General features: G+C 27.9%; 1 protein-coding gene across 6 annotated transcripts in view; it reads right to left on the bottom strand.

The window, feature by feature from the left end:
* LOC107448893 (probable splicing factor, arginine/serine-rich 5) overlaps positions 1–19,735 on the bottom strand; it is a 31,564-nt gene that overhangs the window by 7,599 nt on the left and 4,230 nt on the right. For 3 of the 6 annotated variants that reach the window (XM_071184355.1, XM_016064243.2, XM_016064245.3), the window contains 4 exons: positions 19,375–19,427; positions 13,311–13,409; positions 11,934–12,064; positions 5,325–5,459 (listed from right to left, as the gene is read on the bottom strand). In XM_071184355.1, the coding sequence (XP_071040456.1) occupies positions 5,325–5,459; positions 11,934–12,064; positions 13,311–13,409; positions 19,375–19,427 (418 nt within the window). The remainder of the gene's footprint in view (positions 1–5,324; positions 5,460–11,933; positions 12,065–13,310; positions 13,410–19,374; positions 19,428–19,735) is intronic. The other 3 variants (XM_071184356.1, XM_016064246.3, XM_016064247.3) reach the window with 1 other exon arrangement.

Below are 19,735 nucleotides of genomic sequence, written 5' to 3'. Positions count from 1 at the left end.
TTTTACAAAAAAAATTACTATGTTGTCTCAACTTATTAATTAAAATAATGAATAGTAAATAACTAGTTAAAATTCTAAAGCAATATTAATAATTAAATTAACATTATTGTTAAATCGTTTCATTAATGAACATATTGCGATTCAAAGAGAGCGATCATCATTGCGCACTAACCTCCTTTATTTTAGAGAAATCTGGCAGTTTTGCTATGTACAGTTAATTTTTTCCATCATTTCAGTTTTTTTATGTTACTTTTTTCTTCAATAGGAAATGATTATACAAGAATAAAAAACTATTGTCACTCAACGAATCGATTTAAAATAATATATATTAAGTAACTGTTTCAAATTCAAAAGCAGTATTAATAGTTATTCACATTATTTTTAAATCGCTTGTTCAACGAAAAATATATTACATTTCTGAGATTGCAGTAAGCATTGCGCACAAACTTCCTTTATTTCAGAGAAATATGGCAGTTACAGTATGTATATTAAACATATTTTATCATTTCAGCTATTTTTTGATTCTTTATTCTTCAATAGAACATAATTATACAACAACAAAAAATAAATAGATAAAAACTATTATTCAATTAAAATAATGAACAGTAAATAACTTTAAAACTCTTCAGTAATATTAATAATTAAAGTCACATCATACAAAAAAATAAATAAATTAAAAAAACTATATATGCACTATCTTTTATATGTTCGCGTGCGTAATGTAAAAGAAAAGCAATGACATTGAAACAGGGAACATTTCTTTTAAAATCCCACGCGTCTGTCGTACGCCGACTAATGAGGGAGAGATGAGTCTTCTCTTTGCCACCTAGCCCTCAGCCTTAGTCGCTTGTGGCAATCCTGGTTTGTGCAATAGAGACTAGTAATCATTAGTATTAAACACAAAACGTCATTTTTCATGTTTTACCACAGAAATATAAAGGTGACATCAAAGGAGTTATAAAAAATGTATTAGAGGCTGTCTCTAAATAAATCTCCTTACAGTGTCCACTGCAGAAAGTGCTTGTTTGTTAGTAACATTGGGCGGTAAATCTTCGAGTCCCTCATCTTCTTCTGATAGTTCACAAGAAGCTTTCGTTTGAGCGATATCATTGTCATCCCACTGACCACACACTGTTACTGCATCATCTACATTTACAAAGTCATGAAATTCCATGTCATCAAGCTTCATGAGTCGGGTCAATCTGTTCCAATCACTTTCGGTGCAGTTTTCAGCAGAATTAACGATATTGATTGTTTGACAACTTTCATGATCTTTAATGAATCCAGACTTGAAGCCATTCATTATCATAGAGGAAGACACATCATTCCATGCAGTGGCGTACGCAAGGGAGGGGTTTAAACACCCCCTTGAGCTCAGACAAAATGGCAAAAATAAAAATTTTAGTAGAAATTATGTGAGCTACTATTTTTTAAAACTATATATTTTAATTAGCCTTATGCCTACTTTTTTTTTCATGGTATTTCTCAGAATACTGAAAAAACATTTACTATAATAGGGTGTTACTTTTGAAACCAAATTCACGCGATACTGTTACGGACTGGCTGTCATTCGCGAGGTCTTGACGCAATGATTCGGGAATCCTAGACGTTCTGTCGTCTTTGAGACAATTCAAGAATTTTGGAGATGCGGTGAAAAATTATATAAAAGGGGGAACGGGGTACAGTGAAGTTAGTTAGTCAGACTAAGAGTTATATCTGCCGCTTGTCGCTAAATCTGTTTTGTTTTGTCTTAACAATAAGTTCATTCAACTGCCGAACCCGTCGCCGCCACTATTTCGACTAGTGAAGAAATCAGTAACAATACCATTGGAGATACTGTGCTCGTTGAAGTTATTTATTCTAGCTCGAATCTTTGAGATAGTAGCATAGCGGATATTTCTGTACCAATATATATATATATATTTGCTGTTCTTGGATCTTTAGGATGTCAAAACGCAAGAATTTAACAATTTTTAATTATTTTGAGAAAAAAATCACGACCTGAAATTAGTGAGATGACAGCATCTAGTACCAATGTAAGTTTTTCTGTTGCACAGAAATGTGATACTTCCGTCGAAGAAAACGTTTCTAGCATAACAAAATCTGATGAATGTGACAGTGGCCTTCAAGGTGTTACTTTCACCCATAGGACACTGGACTTTTTTCAGAAGATATTACTCTTATATTTAAAAAATCAAATCAAAATTTAACTAAACAATGTTGTCTAAATAAAAAGTCAAAATTGTCTATTGGTCTAAATTAGGGAAATAATAGTGCTTTATTACAGATTCGAATTTCTTTTAGTAGTTTCAGAAAATTATGAACACCCCCCTTGAAAAAATTCTGCGTACGCCACTGATTCCATGCCTTGTCAGCCATTCTTAAATTGTTTTCTGGAATATTTTTTTTAATTTTAGAAAAAAAATCTACACTATTTATGGAAAAAAAAAATTGAGTTATCAGTGAGTGTATAGGAAATTTGAAGGGAACAGTGAGTGTATAGAAAATTTGAAGGGAATTTTTTCTCTTCGAGATATTGAAAAATTCGGGAAATCGAGTGTATATAAAAAACATACTAAAATTAGGCATACGAATAAATAAATTTTTGCTATTGAACAATATACAATAATTAAAGTGTCTTTATATGCTTTCTTTTATTTAACAGCAAATGCTAAAATTAGAAAACTATAATCAAACATGTAGAGGCATTTTTCTAGCTTTAAAATGTTATCTTATTAATATTATTAGGAATACCAAGAAAATTTATGGATACAATACTTTGGAACAGAAATAATTTGTGGGCAGTGTGAAGTTTGACAACTATTATCAGAAACATTTCAACTCTTCTGTTACAGAAAGTATAACCAAGTTTTCACATTCTTTAGTTGTGATTTTCGAGTTCTGTGTGCGGGATGACGCCATGAAGTGAGAAATCATAGCTTCAGCTTTGGGTAAGGATAAACCAGTCCCTTTTTATATTCTCTTTAGTTCTGCCTTGCAGTTTGTGTAAAAATAAGCCATCACTATCTTTATTTTATTTTTTCAGGAAAAGTTTCGTTTTCTGAACCACCTGTTTTAATGGAAAGTCTACTTCTGATTTATTTAGATACTGATAATTATTTAATAAATAATGATAATTATTGAACTTTCATTTTTAATTTCCTTCCTTCAATTAATTTTTCGTATGTTGATTAGTTACATATCATATAGTTCTACCCTTGCAACAATCTTACTTGGCCCAAGTTGGGCTCAAAATTAGCTCAATATGGGGCCAATAAGAACATGCACCAAGGGAGCAATATTGGCTAAATAATGAATATAAAATATCGGGTGAATCTGACAATTCTATATAGGACCAATATTTGAAAAATAATGGTGCTTTGAACCCTTATTGAGCCAAAAATTAAAGAATATTGGTCCTAGTTATTTTGCTGCTAGGGTAGTTGGCTAGTTATATTAACATAGGATTTTTTCTTTCAATAATTTGGATTAAATTTTTTAAAGATTAATATTAGATTAGATTTTTAACTAGAGTTGAAAATTCTTTAGGAAAAAGTATCCTTTTTTTCAAGACACTGAAAAGAACGGAAAGTATTTAAAGTTTAAAAATGACCAGTACAATTGTTTAACAATAAGTATACGGTTAAATTTAAACAGACAAAATTTAACACAGAACAAAGATGTTGAAAGTTTCAATCATATAAACACTGTTGAAAAAAAATAACTTTTTTATTTTACTTTTATACAAAATGTTAAGAACATTGATGTCTTATTTTTAAATGGATTATGTCGTATTTTCCTAAATAAATATAAACATGCACTCTTACAAATAGAAAAATGTGAACTTATTATTTTTAGTTTAATTTATTACAAAAAAAATTAATTCACTGTTTAAATAAAAACTACATACTAGAAAAACTAATTATTAACTATTTCAGAATAAATTAATTTCGATAACTAATACAAATATTTACTTAGAATTATTCTTAATTGGTTAAACTTTTATCGGTTTCTTTTTTGGGGGAAGAAGTAGAATAAGGAATATTTTTGTAATTTTAAAAAAGTTTTTAAAATGCATTTTTAAATTTAAAAAAATTTTCAGTTTAAAATGTAAAAAAAAAGCTTTCAAGTTGTTTCTTAAAAGCTTGAAATTTTTCTTTTATTTTGATAATAAGGGAGAATTACTTTGTGAAATACAAATATAATTGAAGGTCAAATTTTATTATTGCACAATATTACACATTTAGAAAAATTGTAACGGTGGTGAGTGCATTTTTGAAACTCAAAGCACCCTTTTCTGTGGGGAAGCACCCTTTCCTTTTTAATTCCTAGAATTTCATATATTCAACATGTTGTATTCAATATTTATGTTTAACTAATGTTTGTAAACAATTATATATAAAACCAATATTCATGCTCAACTACTATTTTCACTTGCCACTATTTACACAAAAAAATGTATAAAGAACCTTTTTTCGGATTAAAAGCATCAAAGGATGCATAAAAATTGACAGATTTTTAGCAAAAATATATTTATAAGAAATAAAGCTGTCATTATATTTAAATGACTCCTATAACATTCACATTACCATTAAAAGTCATTAAGAGATAAAACCATCAGAAATATTCACATAACACTTCATGTATGTTAGTATTATTCATAACACTACTTATTATCTAGATAAATCAAAATAAAAGACAGTTCACCATCGGTATAAAAAAGGGCAAGGTCACAGAAAAGAGCACTCACTTAAAACTGTTAAAATTTGTCAAATGAGTATGTAATAACTGAATTTAATCCTCAATAATTTTTAAATTGCCCTCTTATTCTATTTCATGTGTATATTTCAAAAAGTAATTCTCACCCATTATCAAATTAAAAGAACAATATATATAGTTTAATAGTTATATTTATAGTTAAATTATTAAAGGCATGCTAAAAGACAATCACTGTGCAAAATTTTTTTTCAAAAAGCAAACTAAAAAGTAATCACTGATAAACTTGAAAGCCTTTTTTTTTTTTAATAATTGAAACTGAAAATTATGACAATATATAGATTCTTTCTTTTAAAAAAAGAGGTACTTAAAATCACTAGTAAAATTCATTAATATACTCCCCCTTTGAAAAAAGAAACTAAATGGAATATGAATAAAAAAGGAGTGTTTTTAGGCAGCTTATTCTTACAAAAAGAGCAAAGAGGACACACATCAAAGGGCAGGCAGGGTGGGCCACCCTTCTAAAAAAGCTTAGGGACAACACCATGAAAGATAATGAGTCTTATAAAATTTCATTTCCAAAAATTCAATGAAATATTATTAATCACCTTGATCGTGAACTTCCAGGAGATGACTTCTTTGGTCGCTTAGAGCGGTTGTAGCTGGGAGAATGAACTTGACTTGGAGTTCTGCGCCTTCTCCACCTGTCTCTAGATGAGCTCCTACTCCGACTAGAACTGTACCTACCACCCATTAAACATACCAGCATTACTCAATTGGAAAATTAAAATAGATTAAAGCAAGGTATATTAATTCTATTACCACTTCTTTTTTTACAGCAGAAAATTTTAGTCAACAGTTCATAGATTCTATCCAGGATCCTTGCAATGCCATTTAAAGCAAATAAATATTTAAACACTTGATTATTACTCACCCTTATGCTTAGTTACAGTGATCTGTCACAATAAAAATAAATTGTCAAGCTAAAGTGTTTTACCCAGCACCTTTCCCTAAAAAAGTGGGAAAACTCAGATATATATGTTCACACTTTGCTAACCATATTCTTTAAAATAAGCTAAAACCTCTTTATATTAGAGACAAATTTGATTTGTCCCAATAAAATTAGCTTATTAAGAGCTGAGTCTACACTTTTCTTGGCTCAAAATTTCATAAATACTTTTTATAAAAATTTAGAAAAAAGCTAAATTATAAACCTATAATACAGCAAATTATTACTGCCTTATTTTTAATTAAATGAGTTAATTTCTATTTCATTTAAATGTATATCAGACCCAGGGCTAAAGAGAAGATTGAGAAGGACTGGTTCATTCCTTACTAAAAGACGAAGCTGCGATTACCAACCGCATGACGTCACGCTGCACACAGATCTCAAAAATCACAACTAAAGGATATGAAAACTTTGCTGTTTATACTTTCTGTAAGAAATGAGTTGAATGTTTGACACTTTTCTGATAATAGCTGTCAAACTTTACACTCTTAACAAATTATTTCGGTTCAAAAATATAGTATTCATACATTTTCTTATAGTATTAAAAAATAACATTTTAAAGTTAGAAAAATTTCTAAATGATTGTTCTCATCGTTTCATTATTATCTTCTAATTTAAGTTTTTAACTTTTGCTATTAAATAAAACAAAACATATAAATGCACTTTTATAAATATATATTGTTTGATAAGAATAGTTTTATTAATTGGGTTGTCTAATTTCAATATATTTATACATTATCACTAAGAAACAAGAACCTTAAATGCTAATTACTAAAAAAAATAATCTTTGAGAACATAATGGAAATATTACACATAAGTATTTAAAATTAAGGCATTATAATTAAAACACATAAATACTTTGAATAATGACATTAAAAAATACATTATGAAATTGGACAAATTTTTAATCAATATTAACTTTTATTTTTGAAGTTCAGGATCTTATTTTCTTTGACCTTGTACATTTTTTCTTCTTTTCTGTTTAAACTTAAGAGATGGTATCGATTTCAATGATTATAAAAGTTCTTAAACATCTAAATGAAAAACGTGCATTTTTATAAACAGAAATTCTTCTAATACATCTTATAATTGCATCTAATCTTTGCTGTCACCTTTATATTTTCTGAAGTAAAACATAAAAAATTAAGTCTTCTCATTTTATGTTTTATAATAATTTTTGCAGGTGATATTTCGGTGTTAAGTTCTTACAACCAGAGGAGAAGATAATTGCCCCAAAATAAAAAAATTTACGGAAAACAATGAATGTTTCTGAAATAAGTTTAAAAGAAGTTACATTTGAAACATTTAATTTTTAAAACGAAAAGTTTATGCTGCGCCGCTGTGACGTCACTGCCTGAAATCAGAATGGCAAGTCTCTTTAAAGAAGTGACCTAGCTCTTCTATTCATTCTTTAGCCCTGTATTAGACCCAGTAGTTTGCCTTCTTTAACCAGTTTAATAAGGGTGGGGTACCAAGAAATAAATGCCTCAGCTTAAGCATAATGCTCAGTTTTCTTATAACCCAGTGTAGAATTACAATCCCTTTTTAGAAGGAAAGATGTCTTGGACATTCACGGATAGTAACATTTAGGGCAGTAACAATTTTTTTTTTTTTTTTAAAAAAGGATATTTTTTATAAAAACACAGGACAAGTAAAAATATTATTGTAACATATTTTTTAACAAAATCATAACCATTTAACAATTTAAAATATTAAAATTTAATAGTATATTGTTTAGGGGTGGTTTTTTTCCCTCCCACCTACAATATAATCATAATGCTTGACACATTATGTACTGAAGCATCAGATGGCCCCTGTGCAATATTCACCATGAATATTCTGTTTACTGCCTATAGGCATTGCACTTTCCTCATCACATGCTTAACATTTAATGTTTAAAAAATATCTGACAATACAAACATGATAAAATATCTAAAGAATACAAACATTATTTAATTTCTTTGCTAGAAATATTTTAGAAGGAGTGAGAATTTGAAAATACATACCCCTTCTTACATAAAATGTGATAAAAGCCATTTTATAACGTACTTGTAGCTGATTGAGGAGGCTAACCTCAAGTATGATATGGTGGAAGATTAATAAAAAACATACACCACTATACCCCAGATTCAGAATCTGGATGAAATTGCTGCAGAGTTATCGCAGATAGACTTTTCATGTAAGGAATTTCTATCCTTTCTAAAAACATTTTTTAAGATGTTTTGTTTTCTATGGAATTACATATCAAAGATGCTTTTCTTGTGAATCAGAGGGTGAAAAAAGCACCTCATTTGAAAACTTAAGAAAAGAAAAATTCTCAAAAATAACCTATTTTTAATTGAATTAAACTTAACTGAATTGAATTTATTGAATTGAATTTAACTGAAAAAAAAATTTTTTTTTTAAATTTTTCCAGTAGAATTCTATTCATAGAACACTGAGCAACTCATAACAGTTTGAGATCAATACTTAGGAAATTTTAATTGTACTGTTCTTTTAAGAAAAATAATTCAGTTAATACACCTTCATACTAATAACTATTTATAATTAGCAATAGAGTACATTATTTCTTTATATGGCCTTATACAGGGGGGATTGTGAGTCCAACTCAAAAATCCGGAAAATTTCTTGAGTAAAATCATTAAAGACGCATAATGTCTTTATAAATTTAAATCATTGATATTTTCAAAACACTGAATTCTAAATAAATTATATACAGCATAATTTTAATGAATAATTATGTACAAGTTTATTTTTATCTTTTATCATATTTAGTATTCTACCAGAAAGAATATTTACAAATGAAAGATGCCAAGTATAAATTCTAGTTTTTTTTTTTGGGCACTACAGCCTATGCATGGCCAAGGTCGTCCCAATAAGTTTTTGCCATCTTGATCTATTCTGTGCCATGGTCTTGTTCTAATATCTCTAAATAAAATATTCTTGAATTTTTATACATAAATGTGATCGATGATTTCCGGAAACTTCCAGACCGCAGTTAGGGAAAAATCCAGATTTTTTCCTGAGCACAATTATCTCTGCTTATATATAATACAAAACATTGCCTTAAATATATTATAATCTGTAATGATTCAATGGACCCAAGAAAGAAAATTATTATATAATTTAAAACTAATATCATGAATTCTATACAGTTAAATAATGATATTAAATAAATAATACTGTATATTCATATTACAGAAAAACAGAGACATCACATTTTAACATGTACTTTGAATATAAAGTAGAATTAAAAGCAATTTAGAATCATAGGGTCAGGTGAGATAAAGTGGGTAGATGATAAAAAACATCTATACATTTAATACAAAACATCTACGAAGTTGAGATAATTAATTTTATTTTTTTTTAGACATTTACTGAGATTGTGGCAAGATTTACAGTTGTAAACTAACAAAAAAAAAAAAATTATTATCTTTACAAACTATCTGTTTACGATCAACTTATAATGTATGTTAGTTAAAGCTGTTTATGAACTTTCTTATAATTAAAAACAGTCAAAAACTATTAATTTTAGTTCAAACTGGTAGAGGGACATCTAAAAAACAGATCAACATAGAAATTTTTATAAATTTTAAAATTTTGTTTATTATAATTGTATTCTGAGGCGGGGTAAAGTGGGTGAGGCTTAACTTAGTGTTGTATGATAGGGATTTATTTTATCCTGTGCTAGTTTTGATAAGTATCTAATACTCCATATTTTATATTAATCAATGCAACTTAGCAAGCATATTTAAAGGTATAGATGACACAATTTTTTAATAAATATGGCAGTTTTTTCATGGAATACAATACAATTTACTTTAACTAAATTAAATAAAAAATTCATTTCTGCTATTAACAGTAAAAGCACTTTTAATTATCACTTTAGATATTAATCTATACTCTCATTTATGTTTCGAATAAATTTGCACATTTACTGTATTCAAAGTAAAACCTAATTTTGATAGCCGTGAAAATTAATGCTTTAAAAAAAATTATTATTTCTCAATATTTAATTTTTCTAAATATAATCAAAATATATTTATTTAAGAGTACTTTTATTTCAAAAACAATATTTACTAAGTTTTTTAATAAAATATATACTAATTTTAAAACTATACCTACTTTATCCTAAACAGGGTTATGTTTGTATATAAAAACATGTAAGAAAATTTTTAAAAAATTGATAATATGAGCCTCATATTTTATCGATATGAATCCAATGTAAATAAAATGCAGCAAAATTTTCAGTAAAATCAAATTAATGAAATGGTTTCAGAACCTTCTTTAAAAAAAGCTCTATTTTATACCCACTTTCTTCCACCTGACCCTATTTAAAGAAAAAAATTTATATGTTTTAATTTTCATTGAAAATATTAATCAATAGTAGTTAAATACTATGAAATACTTAAGAATGGTTCAGTAAATTTAAATTATTATTCATTTTCACCAAATAAAAAATCTCAGTTTAAACCAAAATAAAAATTAAAAAATTTTTTTTCAACCTTGTAAATATAATTGTAACACTATGGCAGGCTTGGCATGTTACAACAATCAAAGGTGATTGGATTGTGGCTTCATGATAAAAGCTGAAGCTTGGTGGGGGGGGGGATATGCAGAGGCATATTTATGGGGCAATCCATACAAAATTTACACCCATGATACAAAAATGATATGATTTTTTTTTATTTTTTATTGTTCTTTATTGAAAATAAATCAAAAATATTTTTGCTTTTGTTTCAATTGCATATTTTTGACTTTACGAATTTTTAAAAATTTTGCTTTTTTGAATGCACGACTTTACAAGTAATTTTTTAACATATTGCAATCAAACAACAAAAATATTTAAATACACTTTCTTGAGGTGATTATTTTTCTCAAATTTTAAGAAAACCAACCTTAAAATATAAAATTTTTTGTTTCTGCAATTTGGACACTTTTGATTTCTTTTATATTTCGATAGTGTGAATTATAATCAATAATGTTATTAATTCCAAATTTTTGGAATGGTAAGACACTTTGTTCAAAAGATATAAATAACATTATTGATTATAATTCACACTGTCGAAATATAAAAGAAATCAAAAATGTCCAAATTGCGAAAAAAAGAAATTGTTTTTTTTTTTTTTTTTTTCCTTTCAAAAAATTTTATATTTTAAGGTTGGTTTTCTTAAAATTTGAGAAAAATCATCTCAAGAAAGTGTATTTAAATATTTTTGTTGTTGGATTGCAATACTTTAAAAATTACTTGTAAAATCGTGCGCGCAAAAAAGCAAAATTTTCAAAAATTCGTATAGTCAAAAATATGCAATTTAAACAAAAACGCAAAAATATGTGTCTATTTATATCATTTTTGTATCATGGGTGTAAATTTTGTATGGATTGCCCCATATATATACACATTGATCATAGTGAATTTCTACTTTCAAACCATTTTAAGTTCCAATTTTGATTTTCAGAAATATATTTCCTTTTACTGACAAAATATAAATGAATAAAAATCAAAATTATAAGAATATTTATTTTTCATAGTATTATCATAATAAAGATTTAGACTTTCCTCAAGCAATAAAAAAAAAGTGGAAAAAAAAACTGAAAATGGGTACAAAAAAATTAGATAAAAATATATTAATTATCTGTACAAATATTGAATTTAAATGCAATAAATATGTTATGAATTATAAGTAGGCTAGATACAGAACTGAACTTCTTAATTATCTTTATTCACAGAATTACTGTTGAAAACAATTTAAAAATTAATTTCGATAATAAAAATGAACTAAATCAGTTGATGTTAAATATTAAAACGGTATAAAAAGTGATCATTGATACATACTTTTCAAATCGCCTAAATACAAATTCTAACCCTTGATTTTAATCGCTTAAAAAAAATCATGTGAGATTTTTAAATCACAGGAATAGGAATCTCAATATGAACTTAATAAACTATGTGAATAAGAATCGAAATCCTCAAACTTTAAATCCTGTGAAAATAAATACTATTGAACACTGAGAATTATCATACATACCCTTTACACAAATTAATTGTATGCAAACCTTTAGATCAGAGTGGTGTTAAGATATCACTAGTTAACAATTTTTTGTTGAGAATTAAAATGACAAAAACTTTTAATGTACACTAATCATTTAAAACAACCAACAAACAAGAAATTAATCATAGACAATATAAAAAGAAAATTAGGCTTACCTTTTCCTTCTTGAGCTTGATCTTGAACCAGAATACCGACCTCCACCTCCGCCTCTGTATCTCCTATCCTGTTCAGGGCAATCACGAGCCCAATGACCGTAACGATGACAGCGGTAACACTCTGCACTGGTCTACAATTTATAAAAAAGTTTAATAACTAAAAATAATAAATTTATATATAATTATGGAAATAATATGCATACAAAATACAATTACATAACATCAGATAAATACTCTAAGGGAAATAGAGATACAAACAGTCACATCATTAATTTAATCTCAGAGTTATAGTCTTTAACACATCAGTTTAGAAAAAGTATACTACAAAAGATGCTAGTAATACAGCTACTTTTAGAGATTAATTTTTTATTTAAATTTAAAAATATGGATAAAAATTTAATAGCTAATAATAATTTCAATGTTTGCTTTCTTTTCAAACTGTATAAGGCTTAGAGTCCGTTGGCTTGGAATATATATTTTTATTTCCTATGAGCTGCATAATCAGTTTTCCCGATGAGCAGTTCTCCAGAAGTGGTATCCACCCTTTCAGGACCGCCATAATGGGCAGTGTTTTCACTACAGCGCGAGAATCTCGCATATTTTCTTCTTTTCTCGCATTAAAAAATTATTACCACGAGAAATTCGCACATTCTATAAATCAATTTCAAAATTCACGAATTTCTTGCATTTTGGAAAAAGCTTCGAATTACGCCATTTAGAAAAAAATTCGTTTCACTTTTCTTCCTAGATCTTTCATTATTTTCATCATCTGCCCCATTATCTAGCTTCCCTATTTACCAGNTTGGAGCTATTGTCCATTGGCCACAGAAAGTGCCAGAACTGCTAATTCTCTTTTCGTTACCCAGTGGGCACCTGTGGCGAAGCCACGGCGGTGGAACAGCGTCGCCCACGTCACACTACCACAACCCGTTTATAGGGCGGGTCACATTCACACACAAAAGAGAAAGGACATAGAACACAGGAGGGAAAGAAACACCCATGCCTTGCCCGGTCTGCATACATGCCTTTATTAAGCCTGAAATTCCCTAAAAATTTTAATTAATAGTGATGTTAAAATCGGAATATAGTTCCCAACTTTTATTATTAGTTACCTGAAGTATGCTTAAGATAAAGCGATTACTTTATTTTAACTGTCATGCAAAAATATTGAAAATTGCAATCTAGTTTTAATATATGAAAATCTGAATACTCTGGGCGATTAAGATTGAAATGGAAAACTAAAAATTACAATACAGAAAGATTGGCATCATTTCAAACCTATCACCGAGTATCATACATAATCTAGTGAAAAAAATCTTTTTATATGCATCCAAAATCTTGCAAACCTTTAATGTGTAACAAACATAAGATACTCACCCTACTTCGAAGAGGTGGGCGACTAGATGTGCCCCTAGCCCATTCCACTACAATTGTTTGTCCTCGAAGATCACGTCCATTTTCATACTTTATAGCATCCTATATAAATTTTTAAAAATTAAATTAAAACTTAACTATATCACATAACTGAAAAAAATTAATAGAGTAACTAAATAAAAAAAGAGGATGGTTTCCCCATGCAAAAAAATTAATCAGTTTAAATTCTGATTTTTTTTCTTCTAAAATATTATTTTAAATAGAAGTGTGTACCCCAACATACAACAAAAAACAGATTTATAAAAACTTGAGATACCTAAATTTGACTCATAATGAATTTAATGGTACTTTTGTACTTTATGCTGCAGTAGAGCTGCACAATGGGCACTATATTTAAAAAAATAATTTCCCCTCCTTCAAACAGATAATTGCTTTACTGCAGATACTAAACACAATATAGTAGAACGACATCTGCTTGGTCGCATATGCAAAAGAGCATGGCATAACTTTGATTATATTATTTGCTAGGAACTAAGATCAAACAAAGAATAGATTCCTTAATAGAAAAGACAATATAAAGCTGTCAGATAGACTAAAAATTATCTATTTTCCTCAACCTTCTAATTGCAGTTATTTTTTAGTATAAAATTTGAATTTCAGAAAAATATTCTATGTTAAGAAATTGCTGCATATACATATTTTTAAAATAAAACTTTACAAAGAAAAATTAGAGGAGACCCCGATTAAATAAGTTGCTAAGGAGATTTAACAAAACGTTTCATCGAATAATGTATTTAGATTTGCCAAAAAAAATTTTATTGTAAAAATTTTTACTTAAGAAAAATTACATTTATGATTTAATTTTTATCAGAATGTTTAAAAAATAATATACTATCATTAAACAAAACTGCCAAGCCTGTTCCGAAAGAACATTAAAAAAATGTGTTTTAAATATATATCTTACACTTGGCAATGAAAAACTAGATAAGCTAATCTAAGGATTAATAAAAAGAAAGATACCATTATACTACATACATTTGCTACTTAATTGAAGGATATAATTGAATATATAGCCTTATATATTTTTAATGGACATCAAAAATAAAAATTATAGAATACTCATTTTTTGAAATTGCACTTTCTTAATCCTTAAAGGAAAAAAAAAACCTCTATAAAATTATTAATGTTTAGATTTCTACCCCTCCACCCAAACAAAAAGAAAGAAAAAGAATTGTAGGTAGATTTAATCCCCAAGCACTTCAATTATGAAATTTATCCTGAAGAATTTTATATTACCTGTTGTCCACGACATTACAGAATTATGTCATGGTCAAAAGTAAGAGCCCCACTATTCATGACTTAAAATAGTAACTGTGCACACAAAAGACTTGAAAGAGTGACAAACAAGAGAGCTCTGAACCGGGACAAACATTCTTAAGACTTTTCTCATTCTATTCACTTTCTAGGTTCATTCTGACAACCAAATTCATTTGCATTCTGAGTGATTAGACTTCAGTTCATAGCAATAGTGAGAGCCACCAGTGTTGTTCTTCCACTCATTCATTCCTCTAGTTTGAGCCATGTCAAAAAAATTAATATGATTATAAAGAAATATGTTACTTGACATACATTTAAACGTTTCATTTTTTTTGGTGTGTGGCTGGTTTTAGATATTTAAAAGAAGCCATAAAAGCTACTCTGTTCAAAAAAATATATGATCAAAATCCTTTATTTAAAAAAAAAGTTAAACACCCTTAAAATAAACTATTTCAAAATAAGGAAAGGATAAAAAAAATTTACAAGAGGGAAAAACAAACAGTAGAATTCATAACAACGGTGAACGTTATAGTTTAATATATTATTGAACGTCTACATATCTTACCTAACATTTTCTGTCAGAATAAATAATTACTAAAAAGCAAATGCATTAAAATAAAATATAATTTAAACAGTCAGGAAAAAGAAATTAAAATCCTAAAAAAAAAACATAGATAGCCAACAAATTAATGATAATATACCTATTTTAGACAAGAGAAAAAGTAAGGCGGAAAACAGCATCCCACAAAATCACGACTGTATCTACCCATAATACCAATCAATGAGTTTAGCTTACAATTTGGTACTTTAATCTAAAACTAAGTTTATAAGTTTTCTAAAACTTCTTTGACAAACTCAACTCATAACATAACTAAGCAATGCATTGAATGAAAAAATTTTCTTTCATAATTTGTAAGCATTATATGTAAGAAATTAAGTGCTTATGCACACCATACTTTTTGTAAAATAACTTACTTATTATAAGTCAAATAGTAGATGGCAACGAGTAGAGTTTTTGCGGCTGCCATGGTGATAGTTTTACAAAGTAAATAATTTTTGAGTGAGTAGGATCTTTCTTTTGCTGTGATTTTGAAGTTTAAAATAAATCTTTCCTTTATTAACAGCAGAGTATTCTTAATTATTAAATTCGTGGGCAAAGAATGCTGCAATGTAATTAAATGTTTTTATAATTTTATTTTAAGTGAATTTATAGGTATATATCAGGTATTAGGTATATATCAGGCTTTTGCAAATTAAATAAATCCACTTTCACAATTATAAAATTTGAGAATTCCTTAGTTCTCTAAGTATTTCTTATTATAAGTGCAACATGAGTTACGATTTAGTCATTTATCAAAAGACAGCAATTTAAGACAATTATGAACAGGCAAGTTTTTACCAAGCAGACTTTTTTTGGATAATACTTTTAATTAAGGATATAACGAATGTTTGGCCACTATTCGGCCTTTTTGCTGATTATTCAGTTGGCCAAATGTTTAGCAAAGTATTTTTTCCATTTTTTTCTTGTTTGAATTTAATAAAGAGAAATATAAAAGTGTATTATCTACTATACATTATTAGAAATAGTTTTAGCACACATTTATTACATTTTAAAACTTGCAACGTATCTAAAATTAGATTATTCTATGCTGAACAGCAAGCTTAGATTTCTTTATTATGAAATGTAAGCTCTTACTTTCGTGAAAATAAGATTGGAAAATTGAGATGTTCAGCTTAAAAATTTTGGCAATAAGATACTTTTGTTTTACTGTTTCGTTTTAATCTTTTTCTTATGGATGTTTTTATGATAGTACAGCATTTTTGATACATTATATCTCATACTATTTAATGGATACTTTTTTTCCTGGAAAATATTTTCAGCATTGAAATTTTGTTTTAAGAATCAAGAGTTTTTTTTTTTTTTTAAATTTCACAATTTCAGATTCTTTTCTTAAAATAGCTGTTAGTTTTTACTTATCTTAAATATTTCTAATGGATAACTATTATAGTTTTCCCCCCTTTATCCCATACCAATAATATAGCTAAGTTTTTATGATTTTTCAATAACGAATAAGACTTAACCTATTTATAAATAAAAAACAATATTCATTAATGTACAGTACAGAACCCGTTATCCGGAAATCAGAAAACCGGAAAACCAAAAAACCGGAACGAAATTCAATAAATTTTCCGGCCATTTAAAAAAAATTTTTTTTTTTCCTCTTAAGATTTTAGGATTTTTCTTTCTTTTTTGAAAAATTTTCACCTTACTATCATTTTGGAAATAATCATTAGTGTATTACTTCATCGTTTTTTCTTCTTTTTAAGATTATTTCCAAAAAAAATTTCTTTTTTTAGTTGGGTTTAACAATAAAAAAAGGGCTTTGTGTAGCGAGTCAGAAAACCGGAAAAATCAGTTATCCGGAATAGCGATGGTCCCGATCGTTCCGGATAATCGGTTCCCTACTGTATTTTTTTCTTAAAAAAGGGGGAAAAAGGAACAATTTTGCAATTATAACCTAATATTCGGTTTTCAGCCAATTTTTTCTTACACGAGGCCGAATCACTATTCGTTATGTCACTACTTTTAATTATCCTATTTACAAAATCAGCTAGGTGCAACCAGGTGAAGAAATAAAATTTAAAAACAGTTAAATCAATTCATTCAGATCATACTCTAAGTAATAGTTTTAAGTTTACTAGGTAACTATAGAAATTGAAATTAGCACCCTCAACGAAAAATCAAACAGAAACACAACTTGATATAAAAAAGGGAAACGATTCAATAATCGGGTATAAGACAGAAAATAAAGAACAATTGTGCGTCAGAATTTGTAATATAACCAGAGCTCATTCTAGGCAGGGTAAACAGGGTGCAGCACCCTGCTGCCTTTTTAGTCAAAAGAATCCACCCTGTTGCCCCAGATGTAAATTAGTGCCCTTTCTTTCCTCAACCCTTCTTTATTTTTCTCTCAACTGTACAATGGATTTCTTAAATTTTCAACTCTTTTTATCTAGTTTGTCATTGCTGTCAATACATAGATTTATATGGAAAAGGGAAAATAGCCATCACACACCCTTGTTGCAGTTGTCTTTGAAAGTTTGCAGTTGCTTCCACTATCATTAAATCATAATTATTATTAATCATTTTAATTATTAAATCATAACTACAGACACTTAAAAACATACATTTATTATTTTATTAATATATGCATGCATTTTAAATAAATTACTAAGCTAATTAGCTCAATAACTCTATATACATGTTAATTTATCAATAAAAATTAGTAAATATGGTTGCTTTGCTACTGTTAGTAAAGTAAAAAAAAAAAAAATTCCTTTCACTAATTGTCAATATCTTTTCATAGAACGTGTAAAGCCCATAGAAAGAAATTATTGCCCTTTTTGAATAACAATGCCCTTTTTTTAAACTTTTGCACGCTGCCCTTTTTTCTGCCTAGAATGAGCTCTGATATAACCACTATAGTATAGTTAGTGGTTCAGTAAAAATATAGATTTTTCACATTAGGATTAAAAAAAAAAAAAAAACTTATAAAATATAAAATTTAAGGTTTAGATATAATTCATTTAAATTATTGCTTTTAGATCAAATTCTGGGAAAAACACACAATTAAGAATTAACCTCGCAACCAATCTATATTAAAGCTAAGGCATTATTAGTCAATATTTTATTATAGTCAATAATCGTGGAATCTTTATTATTAAATATTATCAATTCATACAGAAACTTTTGGCATTTTTTTAAGGAGACTGACAATTTAATTAAAAGTTTTATGACATTTTACATTTAAACGTTATTGTAAATTAAAAATGTTTCAAATATCAATGTAGGAATATAACTCTGTTGAATAACTACTTTGAATAACAAGACATGTTAAACACAGATTCACTAGGTTGTGCCAAGAAGCTGAATGGTCATTTGTTAATAAAGTCATCACTGTGTATGGATCAATATAAAAAGGAAAGCTCTTTCTAAGAGGTGGGATTTTTCTTTTCTTTGAGGTACAAGAAAAATAGTTTAAGAGTATAAAAACCTGAGAAGATAAGAGGGAACATTAGCACTGATCTCTATATTGACGGATTGTGTGTAGAACACAATCTGAACGAGTGAAGCTTAATCAATACTCTTTAAGACTTCTGCAATCTTTTCTTCTATTGCTATAGAGCCAAGTGCATTCGAGGGGTTGACTTAGATTATTAATAGACTTACAGCAGAAGAAAAAACTATCTTCGGGCTACAGTATCTTATTGGGTTTTAATCGGCTTTAAATTGTTTCAGAAGACAAATAAGTCTAGCTATTTATCTTTTAATGCTTATTAAATACTGTAATGTGCTGAATTATTTTGAGAGCATCACAGGGTAAATGGAAAGATTAATTGAAATCTAAGATAATTCGTTTGAAAAACAATTACAGTATTTGAGCAAAAAGCAGAGAAAGGTCAAGCAGAAAAAAATAATAAATAAATAAATCATTTTGAAATAGAATTTCGCAAGCAATAAAGTATTAAAATATGGCACAATCAAACTTAGCTCTCACTGTTAAAAAAAAGCTGGTTTAAACTGTTGAAAACTGCTTAAGTCTAAGGTAAGAGCCGAGGATGAGAAAATCATGTCAAATAACGAACAATATGACCTATTAGAAATTGTTTATCAAATCAAATCCAATAAAAAGCATTCAACTTTAATATAGTAAATATTATCTATAAAAAAATTTAAAAAAAAGATTACCTCTGCATCTCTCTTATCCTCGTAGTCCACAAAAGCATACGCCATCCCAGTTCCTATAAAAAATTTTACTAAATAAGCAGCAGGAATTCTTCATAGTAACTAAATTAGTGACAAAATAAATATTGAGCCAGCAAGTAAAGTTTTTGTTTCATTCATTATTGAGTTTCTGACTGTACTATACTAGATATTATTCCCTGACTAGTCGACATGAGCTAAAGGCAGATACATAAAGTTCAGCGAGCTTACAACGTTCAAGTAACAAAGTGGGAAATTATATTTAGTCTGGTAGTAAAAAGTAACATTATGAAACGATGCTGTGCAGGGATGAGAGTAGTCAGAGAGTAAAAAAGAGCAAATCCAA

This window comes from Parasteatoda tepidariorum, chromosome 8 (genome assembly GCF_043381705.1).
Source record: "Parasteatoda tepidariorum isolate YZ-2023 chromosome 8, CAS_Ptep_4.0, whole genome shotgun sequence".
Lineage (NCBI taxonomy): Eukaryota > Metazoa > Arthropoda > Arachnida > Araneae > Theridiidae > Parasteatoda > Parasteatoda tepidariorum.
This window is presented reverse-complemented; position numbering and strand designations above follow the sequence as displayed.